General features: G+C 43.6%; 1 protein-coding gene and 1 long non-coding RNA gene across 3 annotated transcripts in view; both read left to right on the forward strand.

Annotated features, from left to right (window-relative positions):
• tprg1 (tumor protein p63 regulated 1) overlaps nucleotides 1-20,094 on the forward strand; it is a 30,413-nt gene that overhangs the window by 1,924 nt on the left and 8,395 nt on the right. For both annotated transcript variants that reach the window (XM_034081944.1, XM_034081945.2), the window contains exon 4: nucleotides 9,694-9,870. In XM_034081944.1, the coding sequence (XP_033937835.1) occupies nucleotides 9,694-9,870 (177 nt within the window). The remainder of the gene's footprint in view (nucleotides 1-9,693; nucleotides 9,871-20,094) is intronic.
• Nucleotides 15,680-17,473, forward strand: LOC139433725 (uncharacterized). Its single transcript, XR_011643119.1, has 3 exons — nucleotides 15,680-16,742; nucleotides 16,840-16,933; nucleotides 17,224-17,473. It is a non-coding gene; the product is annotated as an uncharacterized lncRNA (long non-coding RNA).

Here is a 20,094-nt window from a genome sequence, read left to right on the forward strand (position 1 = left end):
ATCATTCAGCTTAAAAAAATAAAATGCGCTTACCTAACCGGAGAAAACAAGGTTTTCACATGAGTGATGACCATAATTTCACAGTTTGTATCATATGTTGCTCATCCATAATCCATCATTAATATATCTACTATATAACTGGAAACCCTCCTGCACATAAGGAGTGGTCCCTTCTTGTTAAAATCTTCACATATGTGATTTTACAGGCCATTTTGTCCAGCATGATGATGAGGCTTTCTCATTAATTAAGCTTAATATCAATGTTTTTATAAACTCTAAAATCCTAAGAATATTATATAAGTCAAAGCAGAGGAAGTGAACACTCTGCCTCGAATGCAGAGCAAGTTGAAGTGACTACAGGACATTTACCAAGTGCACTTACAGATGTCGGATTGTATCGCTCCTGCACAAGCTTTCAGGAAACATTTAAAAGGCTGGCCATGTGAGGATGAATAATACATCCCGTTTATGCAGCTCCGTCCAACTCACGTTAAAGTTTGTCCTACATTTGGTCGCAGTCACTGTTGCCACAGAGGCAGCCACAGGATGGCTGATGTCAGGAAAGCACAAGGAAATCTTCGTGGTTTTGCTGGTGACTGCCACTGACTTTAGAAAGAGCAAGATGATGTGAATAGATCTGTTATAAAATGTAAATTATAGTATCCGTAAAAAAAAAAGACATTGCTTATAGTGAAAACCACCCTTCAGTGTGAGAAAAAGTTTTTATTGAGTACTTGTCCATGGACAAGTGAGTTTGGCAATTTACTTGTCCGAATACATTTTTCACTTGTCCAAAATGGACAAAAATTGGGGCCACTGGAATCTTCTTCGTCATCGTATTTTACATTTTCCCACGGTTTTTACAACACCGCTAACGTAAGTGAGCGGTAAGATTTTACTGCATCACACATAGGGTTGGGTATCGTTTGGATTTTAACGATTCCGGTTCTGCTTTTCGATTCCGGTTATTTTCGGTTCTCGATTCCGGTTCTTTTGAGAGGATAAAAATAAGTCCCATGACAAACTGGGAGAAAAATATATTTATGAAAACATTAAGTCAAATCTGTATTCCTATTTACAAATCACTTCATACTGTTGAATTTCTTACAGTTATTGAATACAATTTATATAAAAATAATCTCTGCATTGTTTAGTTAGTTCTAAGCGGTGCAGTTTGAGAATGTACAATTGGCCCAGTGTCCTCTGATGTTACACTGCAACCTGCCTGTGAGACAGAGTCCAACCACACATCTCCAACACATAGGCCTAATAATAATAATAATAATAATACATTATTATTATCTCAAAAAGAGAGATGCTAACAAATAATCTAGGAAGTTTAACCACTTGGATTAAACCGGAGGTGACAAGTCTCAGTGTCATCCTGGACTCAGATTTGAACTTCAACGCCCATTTAAACAAAGCTCAGAAACATAGCGAAGGTAAGACCATTCATACATCAAAATGATGCAGAGAAGCTCATTCATGCTTTTATATCTAGCCGACTAGACTACTGCAATGCACTATTCACTGGTCTCCCCAAGAAAGCTATTGGAAGACTCCAGCTCATTCAAAACTCTGCAGCTAGACTACTAACGAATACCAAAAGGAGGGAACACGTTAGTCCTGTCTTAGCTACTCTACACTGGCTTCCTGTAACTTTTAGAATTGATTTGAAGGGGCTTCTCCTCACATACAAAGCTCTAAATGGACAAGGACCCAGCTACATGGCTGACTCTCTGATGAACTACACACCTGCCAGAACACTGCGATCATCAGATGCAGGTCTATTAGAGGTCACCAGCTTAAAACCTATCTCTTTACCAAAGCATTTTACTGATTTTACTCTATTATACTGCACTATTCTCTGTGATTGACATTGCACTATTTCTCTATGTTTTATTCCCCATGTTTTTATTTTTAATTATTTTATCCCACTTTATGCTTTGCTCTTGCTGCTTGTTTTACACTGATTTTATGTCTTATTTTTTACTGATGTAAAGCACTTTGAACTGCAATCCCCTGTATGAAAGGTGCTATACAAATAAAGTTATTATTATTTTTTTTTATATATATATATATATATATATATATATATATAGCCTATATAGCTTATAGTCCTAGCGCTTTTCTACAACTAAAAGAGCTTGCACGCTTACACATGTCCTGCAATAGCTGCCCAGCTACTCACTGTTTGTAAAAGTAAATAAATAGTATAAATAGCATTTCAATAATGTACTTTCTATACCCTGCTTCATAAACAATACTGACATGACATCCCTGTGCTCCTCCGAGTCTGGGGGTCCAGGGATGTGAGGACAGCGCGAGGACACAGACAGGGAGGCTGCTTCACTTCATAAAGGAAATGGTGGTTAATATTAACAACACAGGAGCTAAAACGCTTAATAACCTCCATTACGTGTTAGAGAAAGAACATAGAAAGTTTGACAAAGATGAGGCTGTTAAACGGGCAGCGGATCCGCTGTGTGTAGAGAGAGAGAGAGACGCTGAGCTGCACCGTGCAGCGATCAGCTGACACGGAGCATAGAGAGAGAGAGCTGCAGTCCGCGGGGCTCGGCCTCGCCTCCTGTCCTCACAACTCTTAATCCCGGGACCGGACAATTGTTATTGTTCCGAGTTTTGCTTCCCAACCCTGCCACTGTGCTACACTTCCCATCCGCTCCGCCCCGCCCCCGTCTAACTGTACAGAAAGCGGCGAGATGCATTTCCTTATGAATCGATTTGCAGAACCGAAACTAACATTTCTAAATGAACAATGGCGGACACGGACAATTTGCGAATGAGTTCTGCCTTTTGTAAACTGAATTTATCAATAATTTGTCAATAAATCGAGGCGAAAAACGTCACTTGTCCGCCGGACAAGTCAATTGAAAGATCTACTTGTCCGATATTGTAAATAACACATCCCGGACGGTGGGACGTGTACTTTTTCGCACACTGCCCTTGAATGATGGGATAGTAGACTAAAAGATTTAGGAATCCAAACTATAACATATAATAAGTGCCCTGTATCAGGGGCGGACTGGGACTAAAATTCAGCCCTGGAAATGTCAAATGCTAGAAATCCACCGTTTATTATTTAAAGTTTTATGTCCAATATGCTCCTTTTTTCCTCTGTACACAGCTCCAGTTTGGGCATTGGCCTGTCATCAGATTTCATTTTTAGTTGCTGCTGTAGCGGAAGTTTAGTACAATTATTTTCGATTAAATACTCCAAATCTCCACCCTCCATAATTGCACTTGCTTCAGTTGCTTGCTACTTTTTAAGGGCAGTGATGACAGTTACAGTACGAACTGAATTTGATGCGATCTGATTGGATTGTGAGGCATGACGTGAGTCTCATCTGATTGTAAATCGATAGTTACGACTGTAACTACGGTTCTATGAGTCCCGGAAGACCGCCAGAGGCGGTACTTTAGCACTGGATATGTCCATCGCACGCATGCGCAGTTCGAGTACCTAATAACAACAAAGTCACCTGTGACCCACGTCACTACGGCTACATAGGCCGGTGTCACTATTGGATCGGTTCCCAGAATCTTCTCGCGAGCACACAAGAATTCTGAGTGACCGGAAACTCTGCCGGTCATCCGGGACTCATAGAACCGTAGTAACAGCCGCAACTATCGTTGTATTTCGTCCCTACTGACCGCCAGAGGCGGTGCTTTAGCACTGGATGACTTATACCAACCATGTCATGAAGAATCCAAGCCCTTGCTCACTACTGGAAGCAGCGGAGCTCGGCAACAGGACCATGCCCAAAGGATGGGGAGTGGCGACATTGACCCGGTAGAACGTGGAGAATGTGCCAAACGATGCTCATGACGCCGCGGCGCAGATGGTCTCCAGGGACACCCCTCTCAGGGCAGCCCAAGACGTTGAGATGCTCCTTGTAGAGTGACATCTCACCCCTGACGGCGGGGGGCGGCCACTGGCCCCATAGGCATGTGAGATTGTATCCACAACCCAGTGGGACAGCCGCTGATTGGAGAGAGCACAGCCCCTTCTCGTGCCGCCATGGCAAATGAAGAGCTGCTCTGACTGTCGTATATGGGCCGTAGCACCAATATACGCCTCTAGGGCCCGCACAAGACACAGCAACTCAGGCGTGCCGTTCTCCTCTGGGACGTTAAAGCGCGCCAGCTGGATAGGCCGATTGGAGTGGGCTAGTGGAAGCACCTTGGGCAGGAACGCCACGTTCGGCCAGAGACCTTTCTTTTTAAAGATAGCTGCAGATTGTATTGCTCCACCTCTCACTACTCTTTTTAACCTCTCCCTCAGCTCAAACACAATTCCAAAATTGTGGAAGTCAGCGTATGTCCTGCCTTTGCTAAAAGGAGGGGAGGCCACCTTATTAAATAGGCCAATAGGCCAATCGTATAGTTGTCAGTTCTGGCTAAGGTTCTTGAATGCCTAGTGAGTGAACAGGTAAAGGTGTTTTTATGTACAAATGACATCCTGTCTAAACATCAGTCAGGCTTCAGAAAGCAACATAGCACCATCACTGCCACAATGAAAGTGGTAAATGATGTGGCGAGTATTTTAGATAATAAGCAGAGTTGTGCAGCTCTATTTATTGACCTTTCAAAAGCATTTGACACCGTCGATCATCACATTTTAAAGCAGAGGCTAGCCAGTATAGGCATGTCCAGCCATGCAGTAGGGTGGTTTGTAACTACCTCTCTGAAAGGTCCCAATGTGTGCCAGAGGGCAACACCCGAGACATCGGAGTTCCACCTCAGGCATGTATCGCTCACGGAGAGGGCATGTGAGGATGAATAATACCTCTAGTCATTCTGAGAAGTCTACTGGATTCAGGTCTGTTCTGCCACCCGCGGTGGGCAGCCCCTACAAAGGTTCGGATGTGTTGCTCAAACAATTACCGGTTGCCTTGTCACAGACAATCTGCTCGACAAAATATGTTTGTCTTTTTTGTTTTCCTGCGATGATGGTTCTTCAGGACTGCTTCTTAAGCTCTAATCACACTCTCGCAAACTTTTCCGGTGTTTTCGAAATTAGATGACAATGTATGTGTGTCGTTTAAGAGGAAAAGATGCCTGGTTTTGTTGTTGTTATTACTGTCAGGAAATGTACAACCTAACCCTGGTCCGCCCAGTAGTAGTAGTCAGATCGCTACTTCTGCTGATTTTAAAGCTAGGTCTGGGTTGGGTTTCATCCACTTGAATGTGCGCAGTCTGTTAGGTAAACTAGATTTTGTCCGTATCTGGGCGAGCTCGACTGACGCTGACGTCATTGTTTTATCAGAAACATGGCTAAACAAATCTATTTTGGCCTCTGACATTGCCTTAAATGGTTTTAATGTGTATCGTACCGACCGGCCTAATAAAGGTGGTGGTGTTGCCATTTATGTTAAGAATAAGTTCAGTGTAACCACATTAGTTTCCAAATCGATCAGTAAGCAATTTGAATTTTTAGCCATAAATATAGAAGTGGCAAAGGGTCAACAGGTCATGGTAGTGAGTTGTTACAGACCCCCCTCAGCTGTCAAAGACTCCTTGTCTTCACTAGCAAATCTTTTATCACAACTAGACTACAAGGAAATAGTGCTACTTGGAGATTTTAACTGGGACTGGTTAACTGCAGTGTCAGAGGATTTAAAAAAACCTTTGTATCTCTTTAAATGTTACTCAGATTGTTGACAGTCCTACTCGCCCTAACATTAAGTCCCCTAATAGATCCTCCCTAATTGATCTCATTTTAACTAATGTTCCCCATAAATATTCATCTGTGGGAGTATTTACAAATGATCTGAGTGATCACTGTGTTGTAGCCACAATTAGGGACACTAAGGTCCAAAAGGTTAAACCTCGCATTATCATTAAGAGAGACAAAAAACATTTTGTGGAGCAGGGTTTTGTGCATGATCTGTTTGATTTTGATTGGGGTAAAATCGATCTGTGTGCTGATGTAGAAACCGCATGGTCTTATTTGTATCTTGGTTTTATGGAGATCATTGATAGACATGCACCCCTGCGTACATTTAGAGTAAAGGGACGAGACAATCCTTCGTTTTCTGCTAATCTGTCCAGTCTCCTTCATGAGAGAAACAAGGCGTGGGCAAAGGCTAGGAAATCAGGCTCAGAGGTAGAATGGCTGCATTTTAGGCAGTTAAGAAATAGCTTCACTTCACATATCAAAAGTGCTAAATCAAAGTACTATCTGTCAGTAACCACAAATAATCTGAATAATCCTGGACAATTTTGGAAAGCCATTAAATCGTTATCCACCGGTGATATCCGCAATGACCTACCTCCGTGCATTACCACAGCATCTGGCTCTATATCAGACAGGGCTACTATGCTAAATAGCTTTAATGAGCATTTTGTGTCCTGTGGTTATCTATTTGATTGTGTCACTAACTCTGCTTCTGTGAACACTACAGTATGTGACTCTGAAAAACGTGTGTTGGAAAACCCTTTTAGTTTTACTCCTTTTACTGTTGATGTTGTTCGTGAAGCTTTAACCAAGTTAGATCCTAAGAAACCGGCTGGCCCGGGCAACGTAGAACCTTTCTTTTTAAAGATAGCTGCAGATTGTATTGCTCCACCTCTCACTACTCTTTTTAACCTCTCCCTCAGCTCAAACACAATTCCAAAATTGTGGAAGTCAGCGTATGTCCTGCCTTTGCTAAAAGGAGGGGAGGCCACCTTATTAAATAACTATAGGCCAATCGTATAGTTGTCAGTTCTGGCTAAGGTTCTTGAACGCTTAGTGAGTGAACAGGTAAAGGTGTTTTTATGTACAAATGACATCCTGTCTAAACATCAGTCAGGCTTCAGAAAGCAAAACAGCACCATCACTGCCACAATGAAAGTGGTAAATGATGTGGCGAGTATTTTAGATAATAAGCAGAGTTGTGCAGCTCTATTTATTGACCTTTCAAAAGCATTTGACACCGTCGATCATCACATTTTAAAGCAGAGGCTAGCCAGTATAGGCATGTCCAGCCATGCAGTAGGGTGGTTTGTAACTACCTCTCTGAAAGGTCCCAATGTGTTCATTTTGATGGGCTGTCTTCTGAGTGGTTGAACATTGCAAATGGTGTTCCCAAAGGTTCTGTTTTAGGTCCACTTTTATTCTCCATCGACATCAACAGTTTAGGTTAAAATGTGGATGAAGCTACTTTACATTTTTATGCGGATGATACAGTGATGTACTGTGCAGGTACATCACATCACATCACATCATTATATTATCACATCATCACATCATTATATTGGGAGGATGAAATCCTCTTTAATGGCCACACATGCAGAGCACACAGCACACACAGTGAAGATTGTTCTCTGCATATCATCCTAGTGCTAGAGTCTAGTACTAGGAGCAGTAAATACCACGATATAGCGCTACTGTAATCAAAACCATACGTTACCGGGAGCCGGAGCGAGAGCACTGCCCTCACCGACTGAGTTAAATGATGAAGCTTAACAGTACATGCAAGGTGTTAGCCAAGCGGTTGCTGCTAACAATCAAGCAACCAAGTCAAAACACAATGTTAAGACCCGATAATTAGCTTATATGGAATAGAACAGCCTGCATAAAACCGTAGGCCATGGTCACAGTAGTAACTATGGTCAGTACTTACCTTACTCTCTGCATCTAAACAAAAACCGGGCAAAATATGGCACACTGAGCTTTCCATACTAAATTGAATGAGAGACGCAGCTAAAGCTGGGACTCAAATGCTAATGATAGCTCGGGCACAATGCCACAAGCAGAACTTTCAAAAGAGCATAAGGGCAACTTTATGGGAAAGGAAGCGGGAACACTGTCGTCACCAGAAAGTCTAAGCCAAACAATAAATAAGACAGCAATCAGTTCAACTTAGCTGGGAGAGGGTGCAGGGACACAGCCATCACCAGCAACAAGTTTACACAAACCTGTCCGTCGAGGCTCTGCACAGCGCACAGCCGGCCACAGCTCCTGGAGTACGCGTTAACAACCCGTAGCTCCGACTGTCAGTCGGGAAGCTGCACGCGGCCAGCTGCTTGCAGAGAAATCCCTCAGATCAAACGTTCAAACCTGAACGCTGTAGGCTACAAGAATGTTGCCGCGGTACTCTCGCGAAGCGAGAAGATGAAAAGGAACCGATCCACTAGTGACGCCGGCCTATGTAGCCGTAGTCACGTGGGTCACAGGTGACTTTGTTGTTATTAGGTACTCAAACTGCGCATGCGTGCGATGGACATATCCAGTGCTAAAGCACCACCTCTGGCGGTCAGTAGGGACGAAATAGAACCCTCAATTTTTTTCACCAAGGGAAGCCAATTTCGGCTAGCCTCCTCTCGCAACAGAGAGTGCAATCTACTGTTTCACCATAACATCTAGAGGGGCGCTGTTTCACTTTTTGTAAAATACTCAATGAGAATGGGGGAGAGATGGGCCGGCAGAATAATTACCGAAACTAAACTAAGTGTTTTTATTTATTTATTAAAATTATAACTACAATCCAAAAAAACAGGGGAAGCCTGGCTTCCCTTGTCCTCCAGGAGAAAACGCCACTGAGTTCAAGGGATAACTAGAGAATGCAATTCCTGAAGAAATTGCTAGTGGCAATGCTTTATGCTGAAAAGCTGACGTTAAACTGCTATGCTGAAATGTAATGTGTAAGAAGAAAGTGAAGAATTTAGATTGAAATTATACATGAACACTGGGGGCTTGAATGTGTGATGAGAGAAGAAAAGAAAGTAAACAGGCTTGGAAAAGCAGCAGAATATTTGAACTGCAAACTTCTGAACTAACTTGATGGTGAATGATCTGTCGCCATCGCAAGGGCATTTTTGATGACACCCCATAATACGTTTAGATGCGTTGATGTCTGCATCGTTACCAAACCTGGGAAGTTTTGGGGCGTTTGGAGCAGTTTTACTGAAGTTATGAGAAAACCGTGTTTCATGGGGAGCATTGTGTTGCCATGGTTAACAGTTGCTGTTAACAGCATTCCCACTTCTCACCCACCTCTTGCTCTTGCCCTGCTCTTGCACACTGCCAGTTGAGATGGTTCTTCCACCAGCTCAACTCTGTCCCTCATCATGAATGCAGGAGGCTGGCTGTATATCTGAACTCGCGCCCTCATCATTCTCTTCATCATCTTGCACTTGTTCTTCTAAGCTGCTGCTGATAGTACTTGTAGCAGCGCTGCTGCCAAAAAGGTCTGTAAATTTGCGACATTTATATGCTTCACCTGCGAGTGACTTCACCTTTTTTTCTCGCCTTCTCTGCCCCACCTTTTTCTATTCGTCATGTTTCTCGCCCATTTCCCCTCTGTTGTTGTCGGCTGTGTATATTAACAGCCAACAGAAATGTTTGATTGAGAACATCAACAACAACGATGTTGGATGAAAATGTATCAATATGCATATGGATAGCTTTAGAAAGAGAGTATACTCATATTTTACGAGAATGTGTGTTCATTTATGGCTCTGTAGTTTAAGAGGAAATACGGCATGCCTGTCTCAAACCGTTTCACAGTGACAACAGTTTAAAGGGTCTCAGAGGGTTAAACAATAAACAGTGTTAAAACCTCTACACGTAAAGCATGCTTAAGAAATGTGAGAGCCAAATAACATGTTTGGATTAACATTACAATATATGATTACATGATTTCCCCCCCCTACATCTAACAAACTCTGTCTCTTTTGGTGTTTCAGGGTGGATCACTGGAACAATGAAAAAGAGCGTCTTGTCCTAATCACAGACAACTCTCTCCTTGTCTTCAAGTACGACTTTGTCATGTTCAACTGTGAGCAAATCCAGAGGATCGCGCTCAACTTTGTGGACCGCATCTCCTGCGGAAAATTCAGCTTCCCAAAGCACTCCCTGCTGCAGTAAGTCCCCCCCCCCCCCCCCCCATTAGCTTTACCCTCACAGGTTAGTATTGTCCTGTAAAGTGTGGTGTTTACCTGGAAACACTTGGAGACATGTTCATTGACATTGATATTGTGTTCTAGTGAAACCTAAGATCTCTGGTGTCCCGTCTGATTTTGAGTAACTGCTGGCAAGTTATTTTCATGGAACTGTTAAGTTTTATTAGAACAATCTCTCATAATTACAAATGTTAGCCCAATTTTCTGCGCTGTGCCCACATTTGCTTCATAAAAGGAGAAATCCCTTTTAAAAATCCCATTCAGCTCTAACACAAAAGCTGTTTAATCGCCTGTTAGTATGTTATTGCTTCATAACTATTCTGAAGAAAGAGTTAACTGGGGACACATGGAACAGCCTGAACAAGGCACGGCAGCGGAACACGTATTTTGGGGGTAAGTAGTGCATAGCTGTCACTTGGAGCTGTCGCTTAACTGATTAGTGGCAAAATGAATGTAGTCCTTTCATCCAAACCTTTTAAAGACGGCTCAAGGGATACCAAACCAACTCAAACTAATTTGATGAATAAAACGTAATGCGCTGTGAAGAGCTTAGAGAGCTCGGCCTTTATTGGAGGCTTTATCTCTGCACATTCCGCTGAATTATACATAAAACGCTTGTGAAAGCCACCCGGGAGTCCCAACAGTGAAGAGACGGATTCAAATGAGAAGAGTCAAACATTTTCTCTCCCTGTCTTCATCTCCTCCTCCTCTCTGTCTCTCCCTCAGGAAGTGTCACCTTTTGTGCGTCGATCATTCTGTAATTTTGTACAGAAAGTGATATGCAGGAGAGTTCATGGTTATATTAAAACGCATCCCCCTCACCGCTGTAACAGTGCATATCACTTCAAAAAGGCAGTGTGAGGGAAAAGTAGGAGAAGTCAGGCTGTGAACTTTATCCAGCTGCTATCTGTCATAATCTGTCAAGGTTTCCTGTTTTATTGAGAAAATCGTTCTTTTTCACTTCCTGTCTTTGTGTTTTCCCGCCTTTCTGATTGTTGGATTCTTTCCACCTGCTGCTTTCTGTTTCGCCTTGTTGTGATCCGTATTAATTTTCCCTGTTTTATTTTGTCCTGTCACGATCTGTCTTATTTTGAAAAGTGTTCACCCCAAATATTATGTCTGTTACTTCCAGTCTTGTCTAGTTTTACTTCCTGTCTTTAGTTTCCCTCCTGTCTGATTGTCTGGTTGTGTCCACCTGCTGCCCCCTCTGGAGCTGTGTCTTCAAGGTTCAAGGCTTTTATTGATCATGCGTACACAGGGGCGGCGGGGCCCCTGTGCATACATAGCTACAGTGTAGTTATGACGATGAACATTTGAGGTCACAGGCTCCACCAACAGTGCAACACAATTAAACAGAAAAAATAAATATCAAAATTGGGAAATAGTGCAATAAGAGTCTATATACAAGTGATTGGAATATGATATACTAGATAACTAATTTGTAAGTAGCAGCCAGATGAATGTTATGGATGCTGTTTAACAGTCTTATGGCCTGTGTGATGAAACGGGGGGTTATGTATTGTAACCCTTGATATATAAGCACAGGCGGAGCTCTCTACTGGACTATGGGTACTACCTTATCATGCAAGCATTCAACTACTGAGATGTCTATAGATGTAGCCGGCCCCGGGGCGGGCCTACCTGAATGTGTGTGCATCTCACCTCCATATAAAAGGAGGCCTCGCCTCCCGACCGCCATCCTACACCTCTCTTCAGCGAGCGGTATAGGACATACAGTGCCCCCTGAGTAGAGGGCTCCATCTGTGCTTATATAACAAGGGTAACCTTGTTATATAACCCCCCCGTCATATCTCTCACAGGCTCCTCTACTGGACTCTCCTGGATGGGTACAGTGGGCGGAGCCCCGATGTATACACGCACTATCGTCCAGCACACCGTTCCACCTCACTGTCCCTGACTGGCTTTAGCAGCCGCTGCGCCTCACTCACCTCTCCCTCGGTTGTAACCGTGGAGAAGTCCGGGCTGCGGCTGACAGAGCACACCCTGACGTGCTTACATCGCGAAAAGTGTGCTCGAAAACAGTGCTGAGGGCTCCCCCCATCCGCTTATAGGCAGACAGGGAAAGTCCGCAGCTGTATGGCTTCACTATGCACCACCTCTCCCGAGTCTCTAAGGAGCACGGGGAGAGCGCAAGTGCCCCCATATCCCCCACACTCAGACACTGACCCCGTGCAGAGTGTGTACAGACTATACTGTAGTGTGGAGGGCTCTCCCCCTCCTTCCCCCAGGCAGGCGAGGCGAGCCCTCCAGCCCTGTAAGGGCCCAGTGCGCACTACGTCACCCCGCGACCCTCCAGGGGGCCCGGAAAAAACGTAAGCGCATTTACGCCCAGGGAGGGGGTCAGATGCCCACTGACCTACAGCCACCCAGCCACCCCCCCCCCCCCCTTCCTCCCCAGTCCTGTGTTGCCCCAGCAAGCACAGACGCGGAGAAAGAGCCAGACATATCCAAGAGATACAATTTTATGGATGGGCCTGGCGTTAACCAAGACACCGCCGTACATATATCCTCCACACTCACACCGTTGAATAAAGCTGTTGACGCAGCCACAGCCCAAATGGAGTGCGCATGGACCCCTGCGGGGAAGGCTCTCCCTGCCTGTTCGTAGGCGTGTGCAATGTCTCCGCAGAGCTAGCCTGCCAGGCGTTTCTTGGACAGAGCTTTCCCCGCCCCCCGAAGCACACAAACAGCTGTTCAGTGCGTCTAAGGGCAGCTGTGCGCTCTACTTTACATGCTAACGCGTGCACCGGGCAGAGAAGGTGTCATTTAGCTGCCCTGGCCCCACCATGTGGTGTAAGACTAAAACCCCCCAACTGAATAGCCCTCGACCTGAATGCACACCTTAGGCTCTTGGGCACAAAGGAGGGGTTCGGTCTGAGTGTTGCCCCGCTCCGGTCACCCCGAATTAACAAGCAACTCGGGTGCACCGACAGAGCGGTTAACTTGGACACTCTTTTGGCTGACGTTAAGGCAAGTAGCAATGCTGTCTTCCACGACAGTGCTTTCAGGGAGGAGAGCTCCAGAGGCTCAAATAGTTCTGTGACCAGAGCCTCGAGCACCAGCGGCAGGTCCCACTGCGGGGCGGAGGCGTGCACTACTGGGCGCAGCCTCCTGACCCCCTGTAAAAACCGCGACATCAGTGGATGAGAAAAGGCTGACCTGCCGTTGAATCCCTCATGGCAGGACGAGATGGCTGCTGCATACACCTTTACCGTAGAATGAGCACGCCCTCTGTCCACCAATAACTGTAAGAAGGATCATCACCAGGGTCATCACTGCTGGGAAGTCCAGCCGCGCAGACCTGAGTGCTGGGCCCTCCTGGCCACCGGAACAGAAGGTGTCGGATAACGAGGCATCCTCGTCATCCTCCCCCTCCGCGAAGTCGACCACCCGGTCCCTCGGGAGGGTGCACTCAAACGGCACGTTGTCCAGATCGTCCATGTTTACCACCTCGAGGTCCGGATCCTCCACCTGTAGCTGCGGGCCGAGCTTCCTCCGGAAGTGCTCGACACGATGCCGGCGGTATAGCTGCGGAATCGAGCGACAGACAATGCAGGCCGGTGTCTGGCCCAGGCCCTGCTCGGCATGGTTCGGCCCCAGGCACTGGAAGCACTGGCGGTGCGGGTCAGCCCCCGCAATCAGGCCAGGGCACGATGGGCAGGTTCGGTGCTCCAGGAGTGGTTCCATTCTTTCAATAACTTCCTTACTTTCTCTCATACGTCTTACAGCTCAGTGTTACTTCCGCTCGCTGAAAAGAAACGGATTGCGGTCAGGAGGCGAGGCCTCCTTTTATACGGAGGTGAGATGCGCGCGCATTCAGGTAGGCCCGCCCGGGGCCGGCTACGTCTATAGAAATCTCAGTAGGTGAATGCTTGCATGATAAGGTAGTACCCATAGAGTCCAATCAATCAATGTCAATCAATGTTTATTTATACAGCCCAATATCACAAATGTTACATTTGTCTCAGTGGGCTTCACAGTTTGTACAGAATATCAGTATGACAATATGACACCCTCTGTCCTTAGACCCTCACATCGTACAAGGAAAAACTTCCTGAGAAAACCCACAGTTTAAAGGGAAAATGGGAGAAACCTCAGGGAGAGCAACAGAGGAGGGATCCCTCTCCCAGGACGGACACACATGCAATAGATGCCGTGTGTAAATTGAAAAGATAATACATTTACATAGGTATTCCAAATGTTTCGAAATGCATGTGTCTATAATAAGAAGATGAATCCACGAGGATATCCATCCAGGACTCATGATCAAGGACCACAGCAACAGGATCAGCCACAACTCAGGATCCCAGCGTAGATAGACACCAAAAAGACATTTGGGGAAGCTGGGTTAATCGGAACATGAGAGGACACAGGTACAGACAGACAGAAGGAAGAAGTAAGGTGTCCCCCAACAAACTAAGCCTATAGCAGCAAAACTAGGGGCTGAATCTAATCAGCCCTAACTATACGCTTTATCAAAAAGGAAGGTCTTAAGTGCACTCTTAAAAACGGATAGGGTGTCTGCCGCCCGAACACAAACTGGAAGCTGATTCCACAAATGTGGAGCTTGATAAGAAAAGGCGCTGGCTCCCATTGTACTTTTAGAGACTCTAGGAACAACCAACAACCCTGCATTCTTGGAACGCAATGCCCTAGTAGGCCAGTAGGGTATAATGAGTTCTTTAAGGTAAGATGGTGCCTGCCCATTAAGGGCTTTGTAGGCGAGAAGAAGAATTTTAAATTCTATCCTGTGTTCTATAGGGAGCCAGTGTAAGGCAGCCAGAACAGGAGTAATGTGGTCCCTTTTCCTAACTCTGGTTAGTACACGAGCCGCAGCATTTTGAATCAGCTGAAGTGACTTAACTGACTTCTTGGTACACCCTGATAATAAAGAGTTACAATAATCCAGCCTTGAAGTAACAAATGCATGGACTAGATTCTCTGCATCGTTTTGAGGCAAGATATGCCTGATTTTTGCAATGTTGCGTAGATGGAAGTAGGCGGTTCTCCGGTATTTGGGTGAGCTCCCAGGTCAGTGGGATGGCAGCTCTGCTGGGTATTCACATTCATTAAATAATTGTAAAGGTTTCTAAGAGAAGTTTGTCTTACTGTGAGATTCACTTTACGGGGTTACACAGCATGTCACATCTCAACCCCTGCTCAGTAATCTGCTGAAGGAGACACACCCCATACTCTTCTTATATATGGTTTGGACAAACTTTGGATCCTAGATATCCCATAATGCAACTCAATAATATCTTTCAGAAACATCACACATATTTTTAGAAAAGCTGAGTATAGTACTTATTGATAAAGTAAACTGAACTTTATCTGTAAAATCAGCACAATGTCCCTTTATTATAAAGTATGTTTACTTTGTTTAAAAACATAATAGTTTTAAAACCCTATTAACGGTCTTCAACGATAGTGTGTCATTTTGAACATTTGTCATACAAGGCAATTTTATTAAGTTGCCAATTTGTGTGAGCTTTAAGACTTCTGGTAAATGTCCTTAAAGAGCTTACGAAATGCTTTTAGCACCTGTTAGTGGGCTTAGTATATGATAGAGGTTGCATTTGTATTGTGGAATGTGCCATATGATTTTTTTATTATTGATCTATTTTTAATAAATCACGATTATAACAGCATACAAAAGTTGTCAGTTAGTAACAATCGTTCGTTGCGCCGGAAACATCAACTTCGGCCATTTCCGGCGGTGACGTCATGAGTGGAACACAGCTGAGCTCAGTCCCGTTTGAATGCATTGAAGGGCCAAATATTACGACAAAGGATGCACAGCAATAAGACACCAAGAATAATTGGCAAGCGATATGTTGTATGGGGATGTGGGGCCGTCTCAACATCTGGTTATGGGATGTTTTTGTGGCCCAAAAATTATCAAATGTTGCGTATATGGACAAAACAAGTGCGCCGTACGAGGCGGACGTTTGCTAGACCAGGTAACCCGGGGTCGATGAAACCGACGATGTGTGGGGCAGCACATCGAGAGATCGTGTTTCGCACAATCAACAATGCCCGCTAAGGAGAGAGAGCTTTCTCGAAGGTTCGTTTTGCTTTCTTACAACGTTACGTTAACTCAACCTTACGTTTGCCATGAGGCTATGTTACTTCCCTTAAGAGCTAGCTGTCTTAGCTAAAAACAGTTAGCAGCTAACGTTTTCTGCAGTTTGTGTTTCCACTGAAAAACGTGATGTAGTTATTTAAGGGTAAGTTAACTAAACGTTATCTTACAAGTAGAGTAAGTTAAGTTGTGTTTAAAATCGTCAATGTAATGCACGTTAAAGGTTTTGTGTTGAGCATGAAGTTAGCTTTACTGTAGCTCACCAAAGGTTAGCATGTTAAGCTGCACTTTCTGTGGCAGCTCGCTTAATACAAAGAGGGATTTTGTGCTTCATTGTAAACTTTTCTTACAAATGTGTGTTAATCTACCTGAAATTGTAGGGACAGTTTTTTTCTACTCAACTATACAGACCATTGTTGAGGAGATGCAAAACATACTGTAAATGAGTTGGGTCTGACATATACTTTGAGTAATGTTACTATGCTGCTAAAAAATGAAACATTATCAGATGAGGACATCACCAAAGTGTGTGAGTCTGTCAGGGGATTTGATCTGTTCTCTGCATGTCGTACAGGGCCTGTACACACTGCTCTGGTATGAATTAAAAATATAATTGTAAAATGTATGTCTCTCGCTCTTGTCATCATTCAGGCTTTGCATTTTAACTCCTATGACTGGTTGCGGACTTGAAGGGAACGACTCCATGGCCTTCCTGACATCCAGGAAAAAGGTGAGATTCTAATCCATTTCAATGCCAACAGCCAGTCATTGTTTTTAACTTTTGTAATATGATTTTTTTGGGGAATTTCTGTTTTATTGGATAGTAGAGATCTACTGGAACCTAACACCAAAGATAGAGGGAGGAGATGATATGCAGCAAAAGGCCGAGGTTGCTGCTCCGTGTGGAGCGTGTTCTATCAGGTAAAGCACTTTGGTACCCAGTTATTTATGGTATTGAGTTTAAATTTAGCCTTTGGAAGGTCATTTCCGACAGTGCATTGTAAAGACTGAAAAAACATTTATTTGTCTCAACATTCCTGTAATAATTAGTTTTTTTTATTGTTGATATTGTTTTGTTCTTTATTTTTGTTGTGAGAATCACTTTGCAATTGTGTAAGTGCTATATACATAATTATACATAATTATACTAATATTATTGTTGTTACCATTATTAAAAAAAATGTCTTTGTTTTCTTTATTTATCGCTGCAGAAAGGATCATGCCAGCCCACATCAAACACCTGATCAAGAACTTGTGAATCTTCAGGCAGAAAAGATGAAAACACCTGTTCAAAGTTCCAGTTTCCTGTACATGGAACCATGCCTGTCCTCTGTTCCACATGTCTTCAGTCAGTCCTGAGGCCTGTACTACGAAGCAGGATGTTCTCTTCGCGGCTAACTTCAGGGAAAACTCCGGCTTTCCGGTCCTACGACGCTGGTTCTCTTCTTAGCGGGCTAGATCTCCATGGTAACTTATGCTGAATGGCTAAACTGCCCCGGAGCAGGTTAGGTTGCAGGCTAAGAGCTCAACTCAGTGAAAGCACCGCCTGCTGACCAATCAGAGCTCAGTGTGCGGAGTTTAAAGCGATCAAGTCATATTACAGGAGAAAGGAAACACAGAAAAGCTGCCGTTGCAGGAAAGACGGCCGGCAAAAATCACCGACTGTGTGAACGTGAACATGAACAGAATATCACCTCCATCTTCAGAGCAATCTGACTATTATAACATTAGCGTTAAGAAAGCTCACTTAAATATCTGCCACAACATAAGAACCCGGATCAGAGTAACATTAAGTACAGTCCGCGGCATATCACTTCATAATGTATCACATATCTCCTGATCTGAGTCAGCTGAGCCGTATCTGGCCGTGCAGCACTCACTGTGTCACAGACTGTATGCAGAAGTATTATTTTAAGCAACACATTAAGTTGAGGAAACACTCGAGTCAAATGTAATGAAAGTCAGATCGTGTTTTAGATGGGGCAGTGATATCATAAACCTGTTAATGTATGCATTCAAACACTTTTTCTTTTGCCAGCTGTGTTCCCCTTGCAGGTTGCAGCTCTGTGGCTTTGATCCTGATCAAGTGTTTAAGTCATGGATGTTTAAAGTTTAACTTCTTCATTTTTGACTAGTATTAAAGTGCACTTTTCATTCAGGAAGTATGACGCTGCACTGTCAGTACGCTTCTCCATGTTTGTGATTGGTCGAATGCTCCAGATACCACCCCTTTCATGTGAACGCGCACCTAACTAGATAGGACACGGCTGGCTTGAGCGATCCACTTGATAACCCGCGTCGTAGGACCGTTTAGCGAGAGCGCGTATGTTTTGGATTAGGCCAACCGGCTAACTCAAACATATCCAGGTTAGGTTGAACCGGCTTCGTAGTACAGGCCTCTGGACCCTATGACTCGGACACTAGTTCTACCAAGGCTTGTTAGAGGTAAGAGTGGTAGGAGAGGAGTGGAGTTATCTTTGTATTTAGGCTGCAAGTCGACAAAGGTGATCAGATGCTAATAATGATCCGATTAATTTGATATTGATTGTCTGCCAATACCGAATCCTGATCCGATTCTTCTATTTCCCAGATAATACAGCTGCACCGTGTACACTAGCTCTATTTGTTTTTGCCATTGTAATTCACCATAAGCAATTGTTGACTGTAACGTCTAGACTCTATGCCAACCAACTGTAATTTGTAATGTATTATACTTTAACGGTTCTGGCAACCACAGCAGCCCAAATGTTAACGTAAATATTAAGTTTTCTTTTTACAGTGTACTTATATCTGTACATTTCTTTTCAGTTTGCTTCAAGAAGTGGCTTCAACAGACAGAAGTGCAGGTCAGATTGGGAAAGGCTGGACGCTACACAACGGGAAACATTATAGACATGAACAAGGAAAAACAACAAACACTTTCTTTGTTGCCTTGTTCTTATCATACATAGTGTTACGGTTTTTGTTACCATTTAAATATTGAATTCTATGTATTACTTTTATTTTAAATCAAATGCACTGGTTTTAGATAATATTTATTTTGATGTGTAGGTTGATTTGCAGGTTGGTTGTTATTTGTATAATTATTGTATTGTTACTGTGTATTTTATTATATTAACTAGCTATTTATTAAATTAAAATACTATTATGAACACTATACAATGTCTTTATTTTGTAGATACCAGAATACATGACACAATGAATCTTTGTAATATATTTATGTTCTCTTGTTTAAATAATCATACCAGTATTTAATGTATGCTGGTCACCTGGAATCCTGGTAAGCTCCCAGCAGGGTATATTTAATACTATTATTAAACATAAGCTGGTGATAGATGGATAAACCAGCCCTCCTGGCCAGCTGAAGTGTCCAAAACCCCTCTCCAGCCAACCATTCCAGCCTAATATCTACTGGCTGGTCAATTTACAACAGCCTGACCAGCTACATGTATCTAAACTGGTTATTTCAGCAGTCATTATTATTTATTTACTATTTTTTGAGAATCTCTATGAATTTTAGTCAAATGTATATACCAGTCTCTGTTCTGTTGCCTGAGCCAAGTTTGTCTGCTACATTACGATGTATTATTATTTATTTACTATTTTTTGAGAATCTCTATGAATTAAAGTCAAATGTATACCAGTCTGTGTTCTGTTGCCGCATCGGATCTCCGCCAAATGAGTCTTGTCTGTCACTCGATTCTGTCTCCAGAGTCCGACATCAGCCACAGAGGTAGTGTATTATTCAACAGGTGTTCTACTCGTGACGTGCGTGACGTCACTAACCGGCGAAAGCTGTTTTGTTCGGAGCGGTCGTGTAACATCGGAAGTGAGCATGGAAAGTTGTAATAAACCACGATTTATAAATACTGCGGGCATATTGTCATGAATGACATGATTTCCCATTAATAATAGTATATATATTATCGTAATAAGAACAGTATTGTCCTTCATTTCGTAAGCTCTTTAAGTGATGTGATTTGAGTAAGTGTCTGTTGGTGTTGATGACCACATGTAATAATACAGAAATAATCTGGCGCTGTGGAGTTAGACCCCTGTGCCAGTTCCTTATCTCCGATGAT

Source organism: Pseudochaenichthys georgianus, chromosome 4, assembly GCF_902827115.2.
Source record: "Pseudochaenichthys georgianus chromosome 4, fPseGeo1.2, whole genome shotgun sequence".
Taxonomy (NCBI): Eukaryota; Metazoa; Chordata; class Actinopteri; order Perciformes; family Channichthyidae; genus Pseudochaenichthys; species Pseudochaenichthys georgianus.